At 39.2% G+C, this 19,763-nt stretch overlaps 1 protein-coding gene across 2 annotated transcripts in view; it reads right to left on the bottom strand.

The window, feature by feature from the left end:
* Positions 1–1,620: 1,620 nt before the first annotated feature.
* LOC106905990 (phospholipid-transporting ATPase ID-like) overlaps positions 1,621–19,763 on the bottom strand; it is a 40,944-nt gene continuing 22,801 nt past the window's right edge. For both annotated transcript variants that reach the window (XM_014971059.2, XM_014971060.2), the window contains 23 exons: positions 17,307–17,368; positions 16,069–16,141; positions 14,959–15,029; positions 14,768–14,850; positions 14,025–14,183; positions 13,856–13,944; positions 12,604–12,791; positions 12,321–12,529; positions 12,121–12,164; positions 11,208–11,373; positions 10,953–11,141; positions 10,738–10,853; positions 9,734–9,898; positions 9,531–9,642; positions 8,688–8,793; positions 8,469–8,601; positions 8,201–8,384; positions 7,513–7,736; positions 7,338–7,421; positions 6,517–6,762; positions 6,299–6,437; positions 5,500–5,630; positions 1,621–5,001 (listed from right to left, as the gene is read on the bottom strand). In XM_014971059.2, coding sequence (XP_014826545.2) covers positions 4,669–5,001; positions 5,500–5,630; positions 6,299–6,437; positions 6,517–6,762; positions 7,338–7,421; positions 7,513–7,736; positions 8,201–8,384; positions 8,469–8,601; positions 8,688–8,793; positions 9,531–9,642; positions 9,734–9,898; positions 10,738–10,853; positions 10,953–11,141; positions 11,208–11,373; positions 12,121–12,164; positions 12,321–12,529; positions 12,604–12,791; positions 13,856–13,944; positions 14,025–14,183; positions 14,768–14,850; positions 14,959–15,029; positions 16,069–16,141; positions 17,307–17,368 — 3,306 coding nt within the window. In that variant the 3' untranslated portion in view covers positions 1,621–4,668. The remainder of the gene's footprint in view (positions 5,002–5,499; positions 5,631–6,298; positions 6,438–6,516; positions 6,763–7,337; positions 7,422–7,512; positions 7,737–8,200; positions 8,385–8,468; positions 8,602–8,687; positions 8,794–9,530; positions 9,643–9,733; positions 9,899–10,737; positions 10,854–10,952; positions 11,142–11,207; positions 11,374–12,120; positions 12,165–12,320; positions 12,530–12,603; positions 12,792–13,855; positions 13,945–14,024; positions 14,184–14,767; positions 14,851–14,958; positions 15,030–16,068; positions 16,142–17,306; positions 17,369–19,763) is intronic.

Here is a 19,763-nt window from a genome sequence, read left to right as displayed (position 1 = left end):
CCACTGACAAATAACTGAAGTGGCTGATATCAGGAAATCCTGCCAATGGCTGGAGAAAGCTGGACTCAAGGACAGCACAGAGGCCCTCATCCTGGCCGCCCAGGAACAGGCCCTAAACACCAGAGCAATAGAGGCTCAGAGCTACCACACCAGACAAGACCCAAGGTGTAGGTTGTGCAAGGAGGCCTCTGAGACAGTCCAGCACATAACAGCAGGGTGCAAGATGCTGGCAGGGAAAGCGTACATGGAACGACATAACCAAGTGGCGGGCATAGTGTACAGGAACATCTGTGCAGAATATGGACTGGAAGCCCCGAGGTCAAAGTGGGGGACACCCCCAAAGGTGGTGGAGAATGACCGAGCTAAGATCCTGTGGGACTTCCAGATCCAGACAGACAAGATGGTAATGGCGAACCAACCGGACATTGTGGTGGTGGATAAAGAACAGAGGAAAGCCGTTGTGGTGGATGTAGCAATACCAAGTGACCACAACATCAGGAAAAAGGAGAAACTGGAGAAATACCAGGGCCTCAGAGAGGAACTGGAGAAGGCCTGGAAGGTGAAGACCACAGTGGTGCCTGTGGTCATCGGGGCCCTCGGGGCAGTCACCCCCAAACTGGAGCAGTGGCTCAAACAGATCCCAGGAACAACATCAGACATCTCAGTCCAGAAATGTGCAGTTCTAGGCACAGCCAAGATACTGGAGGAGAACCTGAAGCTCCCAGGCCTCTGGTAGAGGACCCGAGCTCAGAGGATGAAAGAGAGAGACCACCCGCGGAGGGTGAGAAGGGAATTTATATATATATATATACTTTTGTCATAGTCCTAGAAGAATTTAAAACTACTCTCACCCCTGTATATTAATTAATTTTCCCAATTTACAAGGTAGAAACTTTCCAGCAGCTTTCTAGTTAACTTACTTTAAATTGTCCTTCCAAAAACGTCCCAAGAAAGTTATTTCCCAGGTTGTTGCTGGAGGTAACTTGTAGAAACTGTTATTTGTAAATGTGTGCATTATGCATTTATTAAAAATACATTCCAACAAACATTTGATGCAACATCTATCCGTAAATGTCTTTGTACATATATGAGTTGATGCACAAATACTGCTGCACTTAAAAGATTAATACATGGGTCAGTTTAAAAAAATAAAGTGGTAAAAACAAAAAAATAACGGAATGAAATGATCTCAGAATATATTTGCAGGGCTGCAGAAGAAACAGGTTACAGGTGAGCAGGTTCAGCGATGCAGGAGACTGAGGACATCTAGTGGGCAGAAGGAATACTGCAACAACACATGTCTGATCCAGATGCATAAAATTATGCATAACAGACTCAATTATTTACTGTATTCATCAAAGGTGACAGAATCAAAATGATTTTCAGTTTCCTGCATGAGGTTTAAAGGTTCAAAGACATTTTGAAACATTTTTTAATCAAAATGCCCAATTTTAAGGATGTTAAAATGTTTTAAAACATTGACAATATGCAGATCTAAAATACAGAAATGGTTTTCTATGCGAGTTATTATAATCCTAAATAAAACTAAACAGTTTAAAGTGCTTTAAGAAGGTTTTTCATTGAGTTTTTCTGCTCAGTTTCATTGAGTCATGGAGAAAGTTTTCATCTTTTAGGTCACTTTATTACAGATGAAACATCTGAAGTGTATAAAAAGATACAAAACGTTAATCAGAAGTGCAGTGTGGTAAATCGGAGGAAGTGATCATATATATCCCATCACCATAGCAACTATGCAGCTAAACAGCACAACAGAAAACAAGAAGTTCCCCCTGCAGAAAGGCACTCGGAATACATTCTTTAACGTGATATGACATTATTTAGATATTATATATATATATATATATATATATATATATATATATATATATATATATATATATATATTCATTCTTCAAGATGAAAAGCATACAGAAATTATTGCATCTTTTAGCTGCCATGCAAAATGTCAAATTATCAGCATCCAGAACAGGTTCTGTTGTACAAGATTCAAAATAATGTCATCTTTTCTGAAAACACCAAAGATGCAAAAAACTTTTTTCTTTTGACTTGTTTGAATTTAAAACAAAAACAGATCCAAGTTCAACTTTGATTTCCAGCATCAAATAACTATAAACAGTCATCTGCAACACGTAAGCTTTAAATATCTTTGGTTCATCACCAGGGACAAAATTTGCATAATTCAACTGGATTTGGAGCAAAAACAAAAATTAAAACTTAAAAACAAAACAAAAAACAAACAAAAACACTTTCTCTTAACCAATTTAAAAAATGCATATACAATTTTCTGTTAAATATTTCTGTAAATACTGAAGTATTACAATATATAGTATAACATATTTAATTAAGATTTGTTCATTGACAGAAATCATCCCTGTTTTGACCAAACTAACATATTATTATCATCTCCATGTTGTTTTAATTTCAAGGTGTGCAGATCAAGTTAGTTAAACAGCATTTTAAGTGAATGGTTAAAGTATCCAGCTGCAAAATAACAAAGACAAAAAAAAAGAAAAAACAGACTTTACATGATTTCTGACCAGAAGATGAAACGTTTTCTGACAAACTGACACAGAAATGAAGCAAAAACATGATCAGCTTCACGATGTAAAGTTCATAACAATGATTTCAGCATCCTTGTTTTTTGGTCACCTCTAACTGTGAAAGCACCAACAACCAGGCAGATGACTCAGGAAGCGTCTCTGAGCAGGTAAAAGTCGGACCGGTCGTGTTTGTAGTGTGTCTGCAGTTCGACAGAATCGACCAAAATGGATGAACTCAAAAACACAAAATCACAGAAATGCTTCCTTAGAGCTGCAGTGCAAAATATTACTGATCAATATGTAACAAGGCACACTTTAAAACTGAAGAATATGTTGGTTTTTATAGATGTTTGAAATCCACAAATAGAGAAATTAAGTAAAGAAGTAAAACCAGAAAATAAAATCCTTCAACAATAAAAGAGTCAATATTAAGTTTTAATGAACATCTGCAGGAAAAATGTTTAATTTCTGTAAAGACAAAACCAATAGTTGGGGGATTTTAATTAATCTATTTGTTAATTAAAAACCTTTACAATTTTGAATAATAAATAAATCACACATAAAATTATGGGGAAATAAAAAGGTAAAACATTTCTGCTTGGTTTTCAAACCTAAAATATAGAGATTTAAAGAGAAGCAGCAAAAACTAATGAGGTGAATAAAATGGGCTGGAAACCACTGCTGAGGGGTGTACTTAGTTATTTTATAACAAACTCTAATCTTTTCCACTTTGGCTTCATCTTTGTTTTAGAAATAATGACAGACAGGAATCTGTTGAACGTTTTTGCACACTTCGAGTTAGATCACATTATTTTTTAACATGTCCTGATATGCATGATTCAGAAAACGTATCACACAGAGACATTTCAGGATTAACGGCTGATATGTTGTTCTCTAGCCAACGATCGACAGCATATAAACACCTTAAAACCAATTAAGTCCCTTAAATTTATTTGAATAATGAAAACATGTTTAATAAATCCCCCAAAAGAGCCAAAATACCACAGAAAAAGAGGAGCAGCAGAATAACTTTTTATATGTTTTAAACATGCTGTTATCTCTCACCATCCAGCTGGACTGGATGGTGGACCGTTATTACACACAAGAAGAAGAACAAGGAGGCAGTTAAAGAGGGCCTATTATGCAAAACTCACATTTTTGCATGTCTTTGTAATAAAATTTAGTCTCCACTGCTTCTTAAAACAGCCTAAGGGCTTAAAAAGACGTTTGTTGGCAATAAGTTGATATTTTTTGGTGTCTGGAAAACGACTCATTTCAAAAACTTTCATATTGTTGAGTCTGTGCCGTTACTTAGCAACCAAAGTGGAGCTCCATACAGCTGATTTTATCGCTGTACAATGGCTGCTGGAAAAGACAAGTGTTTACTTGTTGATTTAGCACCAGAAACCAATTCCTGCATTCTGGTTGACTGTGCAGAAGGCTCCACTTGTATTTTTCAAATTTGTAAGGTTGTATAATTGTGCATGTGTCTGCAGCCATTTTCTCATGTCAGTGTAAATGTTGAATTGGGGGGTGTGGCCAGCAGCAGCTTATTTGGATTTAAAGTGACAAGACGTCCTAAAGCAGCTCATTCTGACAGGAAATCTCATTATCTAAAATGATTTTATGTAAAAAATGCAATGAACATGTTTTGAATAGGCCATAGATCTATCCTAACCTGTTCAAGGAAGCACAAATGAAGAGAAAAAGAAGAGTAAAGTACTGACAGCAGCGTGTTTTTGCTGGTTGTTCCCTCTTTACGAAGCTCTGCGTCGCGTCTGGACTCCCAGGATTACGAAGGTCTGGGCAGTCTGTAAACATGATGACACTCTGTGTTTCCCAACATGTTAAATCACTTCCATCCTCTGCTTGTTGCTGCCTGGAAGCTCACTGATCTGTTTCTGTGTCTGTTATCAAGTAGATCCGTCCGTTAGCGTCCCACCTGCTGCTTCCTCCAGGTTCAAACTTAAACATCTGACGCCAGTAAACCGTTTACCTCTCAGAAGTGAGGGCTGCCGTTCCTTTAAATGAAACTGTCAGCGAAAAAATTTCCACAGAAACCTCAGAGTTTCTGTTTCCCTCCAGAAGTTTAATTAGCTTCCTTCTCTCATAGATCGCCGTCGCTGAACGTCCTGTACATCTGCAGCGAGGTCACCTCCACGTCCGGCACCTTCAGGTTCTGGGGCCGGCCCGTCGGGCTGTAGCCGGCCGACCGGCCCATGGGGCTGAACCCCGTGGCGGCGCGCCCCACCTGGGGGAAACCCGACGCCCGCGGCACGGCGGGACGCCTCAGGAAACGGCCCGACGTCACCAGGTCGCCGTAGCCCTGCGCGTGGGAGAAGGCGTAGCCCGAGCGGCGGGAGCTGGTGCGGCGGATCCGGGAGCGGCGAGGCGGAGGAGGAGGAGGCGTGGCTCTGGCCTGCCTCACCTTGAACATTACCTGGAGGTCAAAGGAGGAGAAGAAAAGATGGAGAAACTGTCTGGTGTGACGTGTGTCTCAACGTTGGAAGGAATGTTTGGATCATTAGAAACTTAAGCTGAAATACTACAGAGTCAGATGTTCAATCTTCACGTATAGTTATTACCGCTGGGATGTTGATAAAGTCAGAAAATAATCCTTTTACTCTTTTTGTACACTTTAGCTTTTCAACGAAGCTGTTCAGCACTAAAATAGCATCTCAATGCTAAACAGGTAGCAGCAGAACAGACGCTAATGTCCAAAGCTAACATTTCCTGAAACTCTGGAAACTGAATGGGTAGAATAACACTTTCAGATTAAAAACAATAAATATATTTGTTATTGAGCTCATTTTTCTTATTCCATAATTGAACATTGAATAGCATGTTGCTTTCTCTAAATGAACGAGGGACACGCTTCATGCAAATGACATTCCAGCAGCCACTGTGCATGCAAAGCGGCTCCTGGTGTTTCCTGCACCTTGTCATTGATGGTGGGGCAGAGCTGAATCAACAGGAAGCGGCAGGTGACCACAGGAAGTACGCACAGGATGGAGGTCAGGATGATTGTCAGCCAAACGTTGGGCTGGTTCAGAGAGTTTCGAGCCGTTCCTAAAGAAACAAACAAATCAGAATAAAATTTACTTTTTAAAAATCAGGTTCAGTCAGACATGGATGAAACTTTTAGCTTCCTTAAAATAACATTTAATGACAACAAAAATGATATATCTCAACCAAATATGGGAGAAATAAAGGCATAATAATTATAATAATAACTAAAAGGCAATGTTCCCAAAGCTCAATAATGAAGAAAATATTTTAAAAATAATTTGTTTATCCTTTAAACAGAAAATAACAAAAAGTCTAAATGTGAAAACTTGAATTTTTAATTAAATTTAGATCTAAGTTATTGTGGTAAATGGTAAAATTGTTGTTTTGAGACAATTTTCCAGTAACATAATGGCAAAGTAATGTAAGACCATATTCTCTAAGACCAATAAACTTTAAATTTTAATGAACATTTAAAACTGGTACTGGAAGACATTTTAAATATACAAAATACATAAACAAAAACAACAAATAAAATGGATTATAAAATCTTTGCAAACAAAATTGTTCCTCTAAAAAAGAGCTGGTTGAGATCAAAGCACCAGACTGAAGACTTTTATCATCCAGTTTTTGGTGGAAAGAGAGAAAGAGAAAAAGATAAATCATGCAGATGGAAGTTATTGGGCTGATTTACATATTTTGTTATTTAACGCAAGCTGACAGATCCTCACCTATGAAGGGGAAAGCTGATGGAAAGATGAGGAACATCCCGTTGCTGTACATGGTGAAGGTGACGGCGAAGTACATGGCCAGGCTTCCCAAAACGAAGAAGGTGTTCACCGCCGTCCAGTAGGACATCTCCAGCCCCAGCTACCGACAAGCAGACAGATCATCTCCAAAATGCTCACTTCACTCTGCAAACGCTAAGCAACAGGCTGATCCTCCTCACCTGGATGCTGACTGCAAACAGCAGGCAGGTCTGCGTGAGCAGGGCGAAGGACTGGTAGTCGGCCACGTCCTTCCCGTCGCCCCTCACCGTGTCCTGCAGCGCGGCGTACGGGATGAAGAACAGCACCAGGGAGCTGTAGCAGCTGTGGACGGCACATTTGAAGAAGGCCGTCTTGCTGAAGTACAGGTTGAGTTGGCCGGGAATGTAGAGCTGTGGGTGCTGGAAACTCCACGCGTCGTTCACATCCTGACCAGCAGAGGGAGACAAAGGTAACGACTGAATCCAAATCTTAGGTATAAACTCCTTTTGCAAACAAATACACAAGATTAAAATTCAGTTTTGTTTTTTGGAACATGGATCAAAAAGCTATGAATCAGTTGATCTAAAGTTGGTTGATCTTATCGACAGGCTAACAATTTTTCTTTTCTCTTGTATCAAGACAATCCACCATCTTTCCATAACATAAAAGGCAAAATGTTTCTGTCAGCTGAGTTAAATACTGACTGAAAAAATAGAAAATCGAGGTTTTCTCATCTTTTTGTAACATCCGGCTGAATGAAGAGCTACTTTAGTAGCTTGTTGAGTGTTTATATTTCAAAAAAGAACCGCATAAAGTGCGTTTTAGTGACAGTTTCTCTTTTCACAAATCATAATATGGCCACCATGTTTGTTTATATATCGCTTAAAGATGGCCAGTGGCGCCCTCTGCTGGATGGAGGCAAAATTACAACAATAAAAGAAGGCCTAAGCAGACGGTATTATTAGTTCGTCAACTGGAACTAATTTTAATCAAATAAAATATGACAATTAATGATTATTACCTGATCAAACAGGCTCATTCCCAGAACAGGCAGAGCTGTGTACATCAGGTTGTAGAGCGTGATGAACCATTCGTCATACACCGTCTGAAAGAGCGAAGTCAAGTTCAGATTTCTTTTTTTCTGGCTGGAGAAAAACAGGCGTTTAAATGCCAGGACTCATCTCCGGCTGTCCCACCTGCGCCGAGAATCCACAGAAGAAGGCAAACCAGAAGTGGACGAAGGTGAAGGTGAAGTTCTTGTAGAAGAAGTAGCGCAGGAATTTGCACATGCGCAGGTAGGACCAGCGTCCGTGCACCAGCAGGAGGCGCTGCAGGAAGCGGAACTGGGCGAAGGAGTAGTCGCTGGACAGGACGGCCTGCATGCCCTCCTGTCCTGAGATGCCGACACCAATATGAGCCGCTGGAGGAGACGGAGAGAGAAACGATTTATTTAATGATGAATTAAAAACAGAGGGACACTTGCAGAAATATACTTAAAGTAAAACAACTGGATGACTGGCTTTTATAATGATGGATTTTATAATGAATTGATGGATGTACAGATGGATAGATGATCTTTATTCCAATAAAACACCTCCGACTCTAAGCCGTCATCCCTTTATTGTCCAGTAGGTGGCAGAAAAACACTAAAATCGTGGAGCATCACAGTTTTCTGTGTTCAGCAGCAGATTAAGACTAGATGCTGTTTCTGTCAACATGAGAAACAAACTGAGGAAGTTACGGCTTTCTGTTTTATTCCACACTGTTGTGTCATTATGATCACCTTTAAAATGCAAAACTCACCATAGAAAAAACACATTTCATCATTTGTTTCAGAAAACATGAAGCGTGAGGTTATTACCAAAGCCTTGGACGCAGTGGTACCTTTGATCATGCTGACGTCGTTGGCTCCATCGCCTATAGCCAGAGTTACCGCCTTCTTGTACTTCTTGACCAGCTCGACCACCTGGGCCTTCTGCAGCGGCGTCACCCTGCAGCAGATCACCGCTTTACACAAACACGCCGTCCTGAGGAACTCCAGCTCCATGCTGCTCTCCAAGGCGTACGCCTGACCCACAAAGACAGGAGCATTACTCATAAACATCCAGGCTCATTGATTCATTGGCCAGCACAGGGCGCTGCTGTAACGTACCAGACTGTGTCCGTTGATAACGAGTCCATACTCCCCATTGGCCTCCTCGTCTTTAATCAGATTTTTACTCTTCTCCTCTGTCAAAAGCAGGCTGTTTGCTGCTCCGTCTGGTTTCATGGAGTTTTGTGCATTTCTGCTCCAAAAATCAAAACCACAGCTGGTTAAATTAGAGCTTAAAACGACTTGGCTTCATAAGGATTTTAGAAATGTTCCTGTGACCTCAGTTCTTGTCTGACATCCTCAGGCGAGTGACCCGAGACGATGAAGATGTCTTTCATTTCCTCCCGCAGCAGGTTGCACGAGTAGCCGATGTTTTCTGCCGTTTCTAAAAGACAAACTAAAGCTGCAACAAACAAGCCTGAACAAAGTCTCAGTCCAGGTCAAAGTAAAGAATCCCTTCACACACAGAGCATGAAATGTCACATTTAAGATCTTTTAAGACCTTTTTAATGCCACCATGAAGTTTTGCCTGACAGAAAAATTTGAGACCTGTGATTACTGTATTTAAGGCCAACTTACATTTTATTCATTTTAAGACATTTTGATTGGACGACACCTGGATGAAAGGTAAATTGATGACCCTCTGTTATTTCAAGGAGTGAAGGCAGGGGCGGAGCTACAGGGGGCGCTCTTCCCTCCCAGATCAGAATGACAACATTATTTATATACACACTTTAAATCAGATATTTACAAAACACACAACCTCTTTTTATTTCTTGGTGTCTGAAGTTAAAACTGATCAAACTCTTTTTGTTTCAGGTCAGTTAAAATTACCAAAATTATTTATATTTCCTAATTGCCAGAAAACTTTGCTAGATTTTTTTAAATAGATTTTTCTGAAATCTTCCTTGAATTGGGAAGTTGCCTTTTCAGCTGTATGACTTGGGTCAAACCTTTTGGGTTTCATATAAATATCTCAGTTGTTCTCATCCATGAGCCCCCCACCACCGGGGCCCCCGGGGGTAAAAGTCTAGCTCCACCACTGCATGCAGTGGATATTGAGCATATTGGCTGCTTTTTAGCTGAACTTGTTCATGTCAAACAAAGTTTTCCATTAAATACCTTGCTTGTCGCCAGTCAGAACCCAGATTTTGATGTCCGCTTTGGCCAGCTGCTCGATGGTCTGAGGCACTCCGTCCTGCAGCTTGTCTTCGATGGCTGTTGCTCCCAGCAGCTGCAGACCAACACAAACAGCAACATGCATTAAATCCAGTTAGCTTCCTGTTTTTATCTGTTGTACTCCAGATATTTATTCATCTTCCTACCAGCAGGTCCTTCTCTATCTCCTCGTACAGCTCATCCAGTTTGCTCTCCTTGTCTTCCAGCGAGGTGCTCGCCTCATGGTGGCGCTCTCTCCACCGGCTGAAATACTCCTCGTCCAAATCTTTGTAGGCTAGAGCGAGCGTCCGCAATCCCTCCCCTGCAAATTCCTGCAGATCAGCATGCACATACTTATAAGGACAAGCCGTAAGAAGATGCAGCAAATGCAGCAGCGATAGCATCTGAAGATATAAACAAAGTCAAACTGAAGCATCCGGAACATAAATCATAAAGATTCCCATCTAATAAAACTAACAGTGAGAGAAAAAAACAGATAGTTTTGGTTTTGAGTGTTTTTCTGTCATAATCATGATCTAAGCTAGCAGACATGGAGTGAACAGAGAGAGGAGGGAAAGCATGTAAAGAATCCAAACCAACTAAACGTGACCTTGGTGTGAATAAGAAGGTTCTGGCAGAGTCAGTACATGTAGTAACAAACACGTAGGCTACATGTACGCCTTAGCTAGCAGATATAATTAGCTTAAGTTAGCTAAGCGAATTATGCTAGTTCACCAGTAAGTACTACAGTCAATAACGCTGATATTTATGTTAGTATCACACAGAGGTGGGTAGAGAACTCAAAAACTATAATCAAATAACAGTCATAATGTACTTATATTGCTTATAAGTTATGTAGGAACGAGGCGAGAAATACTTCCAAGCTTATCGCTTGTTTGTTGTTGTCATAGCAACTCCATAGCCTACCAAGATGGCTGCCAGTTACAAAGTTGATGTAAGTGTGATGTCACATGAGAACTATCTATTGAATATTCGACCATATGTGTTATGTGTTGATATCGATCAGGTGTCTGTTGCGATATATATTGTTATTGATTTATTGATTTATTGCCCATCCTGATCAGCCTGATCAGCCTGATCAGGTGGAGGGACTGGAGTCGTGCAAACAAGTGGAAACCAAAGCATGAGGAGGAAAAGCAGCTTCACTGACGTTCAGGTGATCCGTGGTGACGTCCATCAGTTTGCTGCAGGACTGGTGCAGCCTCTCGTAGATGATCGTGTCGGCGCCTTTGCAGTAGAGAGAGAGCTTCCCCTCTGGACTGCGCACTATTTACACACACGCACACACATCCCAAAGTCTTGGTTCCATTTAGCAGGAAACAGAAACTCAACGCCAAGCAGCTCAGAAAAATCTGGGCTTCTCACCGATGACGGACATCCTCTTGCGGACATTGTTGAAGTCGAGGATCGCCAGCAGTTCGTAGCTGCGCTGATTTCCCATTTCCACGATGGAAATGCTGTCGGGTGTTCGCGAGCGGAAGACGAATCCGAAGTTTCTGGCCGCAGTAACGAGCGCGCCTTCGTCTGGAGACTGGGCCTGATAGAGAAGCTCTCCTGCAGGAGAAACAGGGTGACTTCCTGATTCAAGCCAGAGAGAAACGCGGGACGTTCTCCACCCACCTTCCTTCTTCTCCTCGGCCATGACGGTGTGGCAGAGCGCCAGCAGCCTGAAGAAGGCGTGGACCTCCGGGTTCTCCAGCTTCACCGCCTCCACCAGCGCGTGGTCGTAGAAAACGAACCGCGGGTCGGCCAGCGCGTTGAAGGAGAAGTCCACCGGGTCTTTAAGCTGCAGGTCAGGACGTAAACGGACCTTTAGTCTGACGTCAGGATGAACGCGTCGCAACAGCAGCAGTTAAATCTGCATCAGCTTCTGACTTAAAATGAAGCTCAAAACTTAACAACTGCTGCTCTGCATTTAAAAATGTTGGTGGAAAATCATCTCAGACTAAGAACTACATTTTTTAAATCACGAGAATTAAGTTATTGTTTTAGCTGAATAAAAATGCAACATTACTAGAAAAAATGCATGAAATTAAGTGGCTTTAATGAGAAAAATGCTTGAGAAGAGTTATAAAGCTCAGATGTGACCAACTTGGTAAGTCTATGATGTTTTTTATTCGAAATAGACTCAGACGTTTCTGCAATCATTTCAAAGTCCAGCAACTGATAATAATCTGATGCTGATGTGTTCAAAGTATTTCCTTATTCATGAATTTATTTACTTCCCATAAAATAAACAACTTTATTTTTGTATAATTACTTTATTCTTGAGTATTTACAACTATTTTTGTATTTTACGACTTTATTCTCATGTTATTCTGACTTTATGACTTTAGTCTGGTAATATGACTGTCCTCTTATTACGATTTAAGTTTTGTAATATAATGACTTTATTCTCCTGTTATTACATTTTAATTATTAAGTTTTTATTTTCATGTAAAGACTTTCAAACTGTTTTTTCCTTAGCCTTGCCCCAAAACTCCCCAAATAAATGCAAGTAAATTAAATTTTACTTGAATTTTTATTAACTTACCTCAGAAATATCCAGTCTCTGACCTGTGTAGTCATAAACATCTCCTGCAGAAACAAATAAATATGCATACTTAAAACATTTCAACAAATAAATACAGAATAATAATAATAACAGATTGAAGGAGTGAACTAAAACCCTGCATGTTGCAGAAGTTTTTGTTGTTGTTGGTTTAAAACCAGCAGTGAGGCGCCTTATCTCACCGTAGGACTTCCCGTTGATGGAGCATTTGTTGAAGATCATGATGTTCTGGGTGAGCGTCCCCGTCTTGTCGCTGAAGACGTACTTGATCTGGCCGAGCTCCTCGTTCAGCGTGGTGGTGCGCGCCTCGGCCGGCGTGTCGCTGCGGGAATAATACATCTTCCTGTCCCAGTCGATGTAGAAGCTGTTCCCCAGACGAATTATTTCCACACTGCAAAAAGACGCAGCAGGTTTAATATTTGGCTTTTTTGCGTTAAGTGATGTGAAAGTGTGCGGACAGGTCACCTGACGTAAAGCGAGATGGGCACCACGGTGTTGAGGATGATGATGTAGGACCAGAAGGTGAGGAAAGCCGAGAAGCCGGCGCTGTGTTTTCTCTGCAGGAAGACGGTGAAGTTGGAGCCGTTCTTTACCTCCCAGATGTAATTCCCGATCGCCAGGATCATGCACATGAACACCAGAGATCCAAAAATCTACAGAATGAGAGCAAAAAGCTTATTTATCGTCAGGGACACAAGTTCAAGTTTATTTGTACATTTCAGCAGCGAAGCAGTTCAAAGTGCTTTAAAAGCACAAAAATATAAAGTCATAAATAATTAAAACGTTGCATTTTGCCAGGATTACACATCAAAACGTTGGTTAGTGTTTCATTTATTATGTTTCAAAAGCAACTTCATCCAGCTGGGTTTTAGTCTGGGTCTAAAGGAGCTCAGTGTTTCGGATGTTTTTCAGTTTTCTGGAAGTTTGTTCCAGATTTGTGGTGCATAGAAGCTGAATGCTGCTTCTCTATGTTTGGTTCTGGTTCTGGATGCACAGCAGAACCAGAACCAGAACCAGAACCAGAGGAGCTGAGAAAACCTGTCTCATTTTTTACTTTTTATAATGTTAGCGCCATAACTCTTCATCTACGTCTCTTTCTGTCCACAAGTTGAGTTTAATTTAAGGCCAGATAATCAGAAAATGAGTCATTATGTAATTTAATGCACTGTTAAATAGTCCAAACTGATTATTTTATTTTCTATTTAAGTTGCTCTAATTATTCCAAACTCAATTCATGTTTAACAGTCTTGATAAGAAATTAATCAGATGATAGATTAAAATGAGCTCAATATTTTCTATTCTGGTGATTATTTTTTATGGAAAGTTAGTTTATAGATGGACCATTATCAGTTTTATTTAGGATTTCGGTTATTTGTGGTTTTAATACCTTTTAAATTATTGTTTTTCTTTTTGGTTATTTAAAATGTCTTCCAGCTCCAGTATTAAAATTACTTTACAAAATTAAAGTTTATTGGTCTTTAAGAGGGGAAGTTTGCATTGTTTATCATTGTTCGTATCATTATATTTCTTATGTAATTACTGGGATATTTTATCATCCAGCAAAATTTATTGTTGTTTTCTAGCTCTTGTGCGTCCTCCCCCTTCCTAATGCCGCCCTGGGCAAACACTCATATTAAGTAACTGAATAAAACAAAGAACGTTGTATAACTATGTCAGGATGCCATCTAAAACCATTTTTAAAAAGTTTCAAACTCACACACAGAACCAGAACGTTCATCAGTCGGTCGATGCTGGTTCTCTTGAAGGTGCTCTTCCCGCTGTTCTGCATCAGCTTCGTCTCCTGACCTGCAAAACAAACAAAGCACGAGTAAGATTTTCATTTCTTACTCGTTTTAGATTAAACCTGAGCGAAGCGCCTGGCTGACCCCCGAACAGCACCAGGCCGAAGCACCAGTCGGTGTTCCTCAGGGTGCAGCCGCGCAGCAGGATCTTCTCGTTGTCCAGCGGGTATTTCTGGCCGGCGAACGCCAGCGTCCCGTTGAAGCGGTCCAGACGATTGTTGGGGGGTTCGCAGCGAACCTCGCCTTCAAACCAGACACAAACGCCGTAAATACTAGAGAACTGGAATAATAATGAATTTATTCATTATTATAATGAATAATAATAAAAACTCTTTCTAGCTTTTTGAAGTAGATTTTAACAAAAATTGTATTAATGTCAGACTAGCACTAATTCAACAGATGTTTCCTCAAGTAAAGGTAAAAAAGTATTTGGTAAAAATTACTGAGTAACTGATCAAATTGTCAATCATTTAATGCTTAAAAATGACATTATCAGGTGGACCAAAAAATCTGACAATAATTCAAATAAGTGACAAAAAATAACAAAATGAAGAAAATCAGTTTCTTTCAATAAAAAACTTATGAAACTTTAACAAAAGCTGCAGGTTTGTGTGTGTCTGGTGAATTTTTGATTAAAACATGATTGTTTTTCATTCAGTAGGTAGAAAATCCAGAAGTTTTACTCCAGAAAGAGCAGAAATACCTTATAATAAAATTACTCAAGTAAAAGTAACAAGTAGTAAAAAAACTCATAAAAGTAATTTTCTTCCCCTAAAAAGTTACTAATGTAAATGTAATGGACTAAATGTACCAGCTCTGATTTGTACCATTAAAATCGGCCAGTTTTTCGATATCGTCTCCCAGGTCTCCGGTGACAGGAAGGGCCTGCTTGACCTTCAGGTTCGTCTCTCTGAGGAAGAGAGAAAACAGATGGAGGGAAAAGCGAATGAAGAAATAAGTGAATTATTTTCAGTTGGCACATTTATGAGTTACGTCTTAAACCTGAAAGTGAACTAACCCGTCCAGTTCTGCCGTCTCTATGTACACGAGGTTCAGGGGTTCACTGCTGGAGAGCAGCAGGAGGTCGGCCTGAAATAAAAACGGTTTCATTCAATGTTTCCAACGTTTGTTTTCATAAGAGGAAATTATTGTGTTCAGCTTTAAATGGCTCATTTTTTTTATAAATATAAATGTACACAAATTCAGGCAAAACAGCAGGACTGAGGTAAACAAGTTCACACAAAATCAAAAGTGTTAAAAAATATATTTTAAAAATATACAAAAACCAAGTCTAAGAAAAACGTTCTGCAGAGAAAAAACATGATTACAACATAGAAATACTGTGTAACGAAAACATGTAAATAAAGTTCATGTGTTAGAAAGACAACAGAATGTTTACAATCTATGAAAAATAAAAATTAGAGCTGCACCATTTGGAGTTTTCTGGCTGATCATCGATCTTTGAAAAGTCTGATTCTGATTAACGTTTGTTTTTCTGAAAAGTCAACAGTGAGGCGATCATCGTTGGCCTCTCTGGTGCAGACAGAAAACAGAAATGTGATTCCAATATTAACCTTTTTCATGCTTTGCAATATCTATTTAAACAACATTTAAATTTGAATTGTGAATCAACTGTCACACCTAAAAATAAACAACAAATGACAGAACATCAAAATACAGCCAGAGGGACAAGTTAAGATTTTTCCATGTAATTTTAAAGCGACAGTAGCTGACAGGTGCTAATATTTAAAGCATTAAGCTTCAACAGAAACAACAGTTTTAATCATTTCCTAGTCGACACAATGCCGTGTTTTATTTGTACTTTATGTGTAGAAAATGCCCTAACTAACATAAAACAGGACAAGTTTTGTTTTATTTAATGTCTGACAACAGAGAAAAAAATCTTTTGTGTCATTTTTTATTCCGTGTATTTTTATTCCGACTAAAAGGTTTGAAAACATTTAGTCATTAGAAAACAAGGCAACATGCAGAGGACCAAGAACACAACCCAGAGGAACTCCAGCTTTTATGGAGAACAGCAACGAGCTGAAACTACAACGTGGTTGGATGGGAAGAACACAGTAATCCAAACTTATAATGCCAAATATGAAATAAAAAGTTTACTTACGGTTACAAACTGGTTGTTTTCTAGCTTGATGATGTCTCCTACCTGGACGTCCATCCATTTCTCGCTCCGCAGCCTGAGAACAAATCACAAAGTTACATTTGGTTTCGTCACAGTGGGAGGCTCGCTACCGGCTGGAAACCAGTTTTTCTGTTTTTTTATGCCAGGAAAGAAACCGTCTGAGGGGCCATAAACAAACCCACTCTGACCCTAAAGGTCACACCGATACAAGCCACTTTCCCCTGCTGGCTGCTGCTGGTTTCCTGTATGACTCTGTTTGTCCGTCTGCCAGAAACTCGGAACGTTTTCCGATCTTGGACGGAGAAAATAGGAGAGTTCATCAAAGCAGCAGGGATTAAAACGTGATTCTGTCGCTTCAGTTCAACTCGACTGTTTGGAGACAAATGTAGAGCAAAACAACCTGGCAGGATAAACCTGGGAAATATTTACTTTTGTTTGTCCATTTTTGTTTCGTGAGTCATCTTCACTAATGTTTCTGCCGCTAAACTCAAATTTCTGCTTTGTTTTTTGTATTTCTCAGATATTAGTACATCGGTTTTCCAATCAATGCGAAGTCCTTTTCTTTTACTTTTATATTATTACTTTCTTTGCTCTAACTCCCCCTGGCAAGAGTTTAAACGCAGAAAGTAAATTATTTATAACACAAGCCGGCCTAAAAGATGAGCACTGTGACGAAACAGAGGCTGGGTTTCCCTACAACAGGAAGAACATCAGCAAATATGAATGAAAAAGCAGGTTCTGGACTAAGCAGCACACCTGGACGGGTTCAACTGAGCCAAATCTAAGTAAATCTCTGTATTTTTATGAACAGAAGACAACATGTCAACAGGACGTAAACGTCTCCTCCTCCGTCCTACAGCTGCTTCCTAAAGCACAGAACGAGGCCTCTACGGAGCAACAACACGGACCAAAATATTTCTGTTTTCGTCTCTTAGAGTTCAGCATTTCAACGTTTTTCCCAAAATAAATCAGTTAAATGTTCACGTATATTTGGGTTTCTGCAGCAGGACGATGACCAGCATTTCTCTGTTTCCTGTCAGCCCAACGTCTGAAATCCCAAATGTGTGAAGTGAATGAACTGATTTTCACATTAAAGTAGTTCAGGTGCTGAATAATTTAATGGTTTATCTGATGAGCATTTCACCTGTGAACCAACAACAAACACGGTGCCACAGACGGCAAATGGGAAAAAAATGTACATTTTAATAAAATAAACTTACTTTCTGTCAATTAGTACTTCAACCTTTCTGTTGTTTACTTGATTGTCGCTCCTGTGGCGATTCTAGGAGACAGAAAGGAGCAGAAAGTGACAGCAGTCAGGTTACAGGAAAGTAAATTTGTTTACTGAATCACGTTCTGGTCAGACAGCGCCATCACCAGCGACTAACGGGCTGCATCAGGGGTTTTATCGCATCTGGGAGCAGATATGTTACTGTAAATAACCTGGGAGGAAACCTGCTGACGGACGTCTTCTTCCTTTTTTAAAACCTTGGATTATTACAGCAACATGAGGCTTTTATTGGTCGTCTGGTTTCAGATCCGTCTGAAGACACACAGGCACCAACGAAGGCGGTTTCCTCCCTTCACTTTTTAAATTTAGTCTTTTAAACATACGAGTCCATTTATTTACCATAACAGACACACAGATCTCTAATTTAAATAAAGTAACAGAATAATATGAGAGATCATTCTTAGGTGTTTTTGTTAATAACTGGTGACATTTAGAAGAACTTTTCTGACCTTTCTTAAACTTTTTTAAAGTGTTTTTTTAATAAGAGAAATTAATTGTTGAAGGATTTCTAAGAAGCCCAGAGCGAGGAAAGGTCTGGTTTTAGTGGAAACCAGTTGAATTAGTTTCCACTTAAGAAGTTAATAACTTCCAAAACAGTGAGATATTTATTCAAGAAGACGATGAATCTCCTGCATAGCAGAGAGGGAGAGAAACAACGTAATTATTTTACTGTTGTAGACAAAAAAATGTAGCAAAGCGTCATTTACATGTAATTATCCACTACTAAAGCAACACTAAGCTGCTTTGAACAAACAAAAACCTGAAACATTATAGATACAAAAGCAGCAAAGTCATGAGAAAAGACTCCATGTTTAGTCTGTTGCTTCTGTTCAGAATAAAAAATGAATTGCTGTGAATAAAAGTGTTACAGTCTGTTAATCTAAGACAACATGTAACTTAATCTGAGGACGTTCTGCACAGGATCTTCAGCTTTAGTTAAATCCTCCTAATGAATCTTTCTCACAAAAACAAAATTAAATTGTTTCTAAATGAAACATGAAAATAGTACAAAATAAGTCTTATTCTCACTTAAACCCTAGTTCTGTATTACTCTAAATATCGTTAAATGTATTGTACTTTGTTTGCTGGTTTGGTAGCATTTATTTCGAACATGATACAAATATAAAAAGTAATATAGTACACAATAACAAAAGTGATTAGAAAAGAAGAAAAGAAAAAAAAGAAAATACAGATGTCTGTTTCAGTTAACATATCATGCTCAAAATGGGGTAGGAAGAAGTAAAAACTTATTAACTCCTACCCCTAAACACTTGAAAACTTACAGTACTGCTGTTATTTTAAAAAAAGAAGAAAAAAAGAAATCATCAATCAATTAAAAGTCAGAGTAGCTGTCAGCAATTACTAATATATAGCTATGCATTATCCCTTTTTATACTGGTTTGTCTTTTCAAACCCTTCCCCAAGTTGTTCTCCTCAATGCACACATTATTACTTTCTCTTACTCGTATGTGTATCTCTATTGAAAATGACCTCTTTATATTTTCTTTTAAATTGTATTAAGCTATTGCTTAGTTTTGCTTTTGAAGTTTGACTTCAGTTCAAGAATGATACAAATTAGGTCCAAACACAGATGTTTCTATTTTTAAAGAGGACAAAGTAAAATCTTACAATAGAAAATATTTGTCTTTAAATTACCAAGTGTTTTATATTCTCTAGTAACTTTCACTTTTGCTAAATTGTTTTTTTCCCTATTGATACCTTGAAACTTTACAAAATTACTTTCAATGAGGTAAACTTGCAGAGCCCTTCTTAAAGTTTTGGCAACAAATCTGCTGCTTACCTAACATTTATCCTGCTCAGCTTATCAGTGAGTTGGTAAAAGAACATTATTTTTGGCCCTTGAGTCCGTTTTGTTTCTGTTCGCTGAGCTAACGTCAACCCATTGCATGAGCTCTTTCCTCCTCAGTGCTGCCTCATCCCTCCCTCATTCCCCCCACACACCCAGACTCCAACACATTGAAGGAAAACCGATCAGCCGGTGCTTCAGAGGCCCGTTCTGTCTTTCTAATAACCATTTTTGGACGTTTTAACCCTGAAAGAAGAGGAACTGTTACTATTTCCTAATAAGCTTCAAGTCCCAAATGACATAACTGAAGTAGCAAAGGAGAAGTGAAACTCAGAAAAGATGAGTTTGATGAAAAAGTCACACAAAATCTCACGACAATCTAAATTTATTGTCAACAATCAAAAAGTATAAAACTTTAAAAAGAAAATGAGAACAAAATCTGTTTGCCAACTGTCAGAGTAAATAGCATTAAATGGCAGGAAGAACCGCCAACACCTGTTTGTGTTTAAAGGTTTATTATTATGCAGTTATCGATATTACTCAAGTCACATCTAAAGTAAGTGACTCTAATTTCTTGTG

Source organism: Poecilia mexicana, unplaced genomic scaffold (genome assembly GCF_051168715.1).
Source record: "Poecilia mexicana isolate PSO_F unplaced genomic scaffold, ASM5116871v1 scaffold_9, whole genome shotgun sequence".
In the NCBI taxonomy this organism is placed as follows: domain Eukaryota; kingdom Metazoa; phylum Chordata; class Actinopteri; order Cyprinodontiformes; family Poeciliidae; genus Poecilia; species Poecilia mexicana.
The sequence above is the reverse complement of the archived record's forward strand: the minus strand, read 5'-3'. Positions and strand labels throughout refer to the sequence as shown.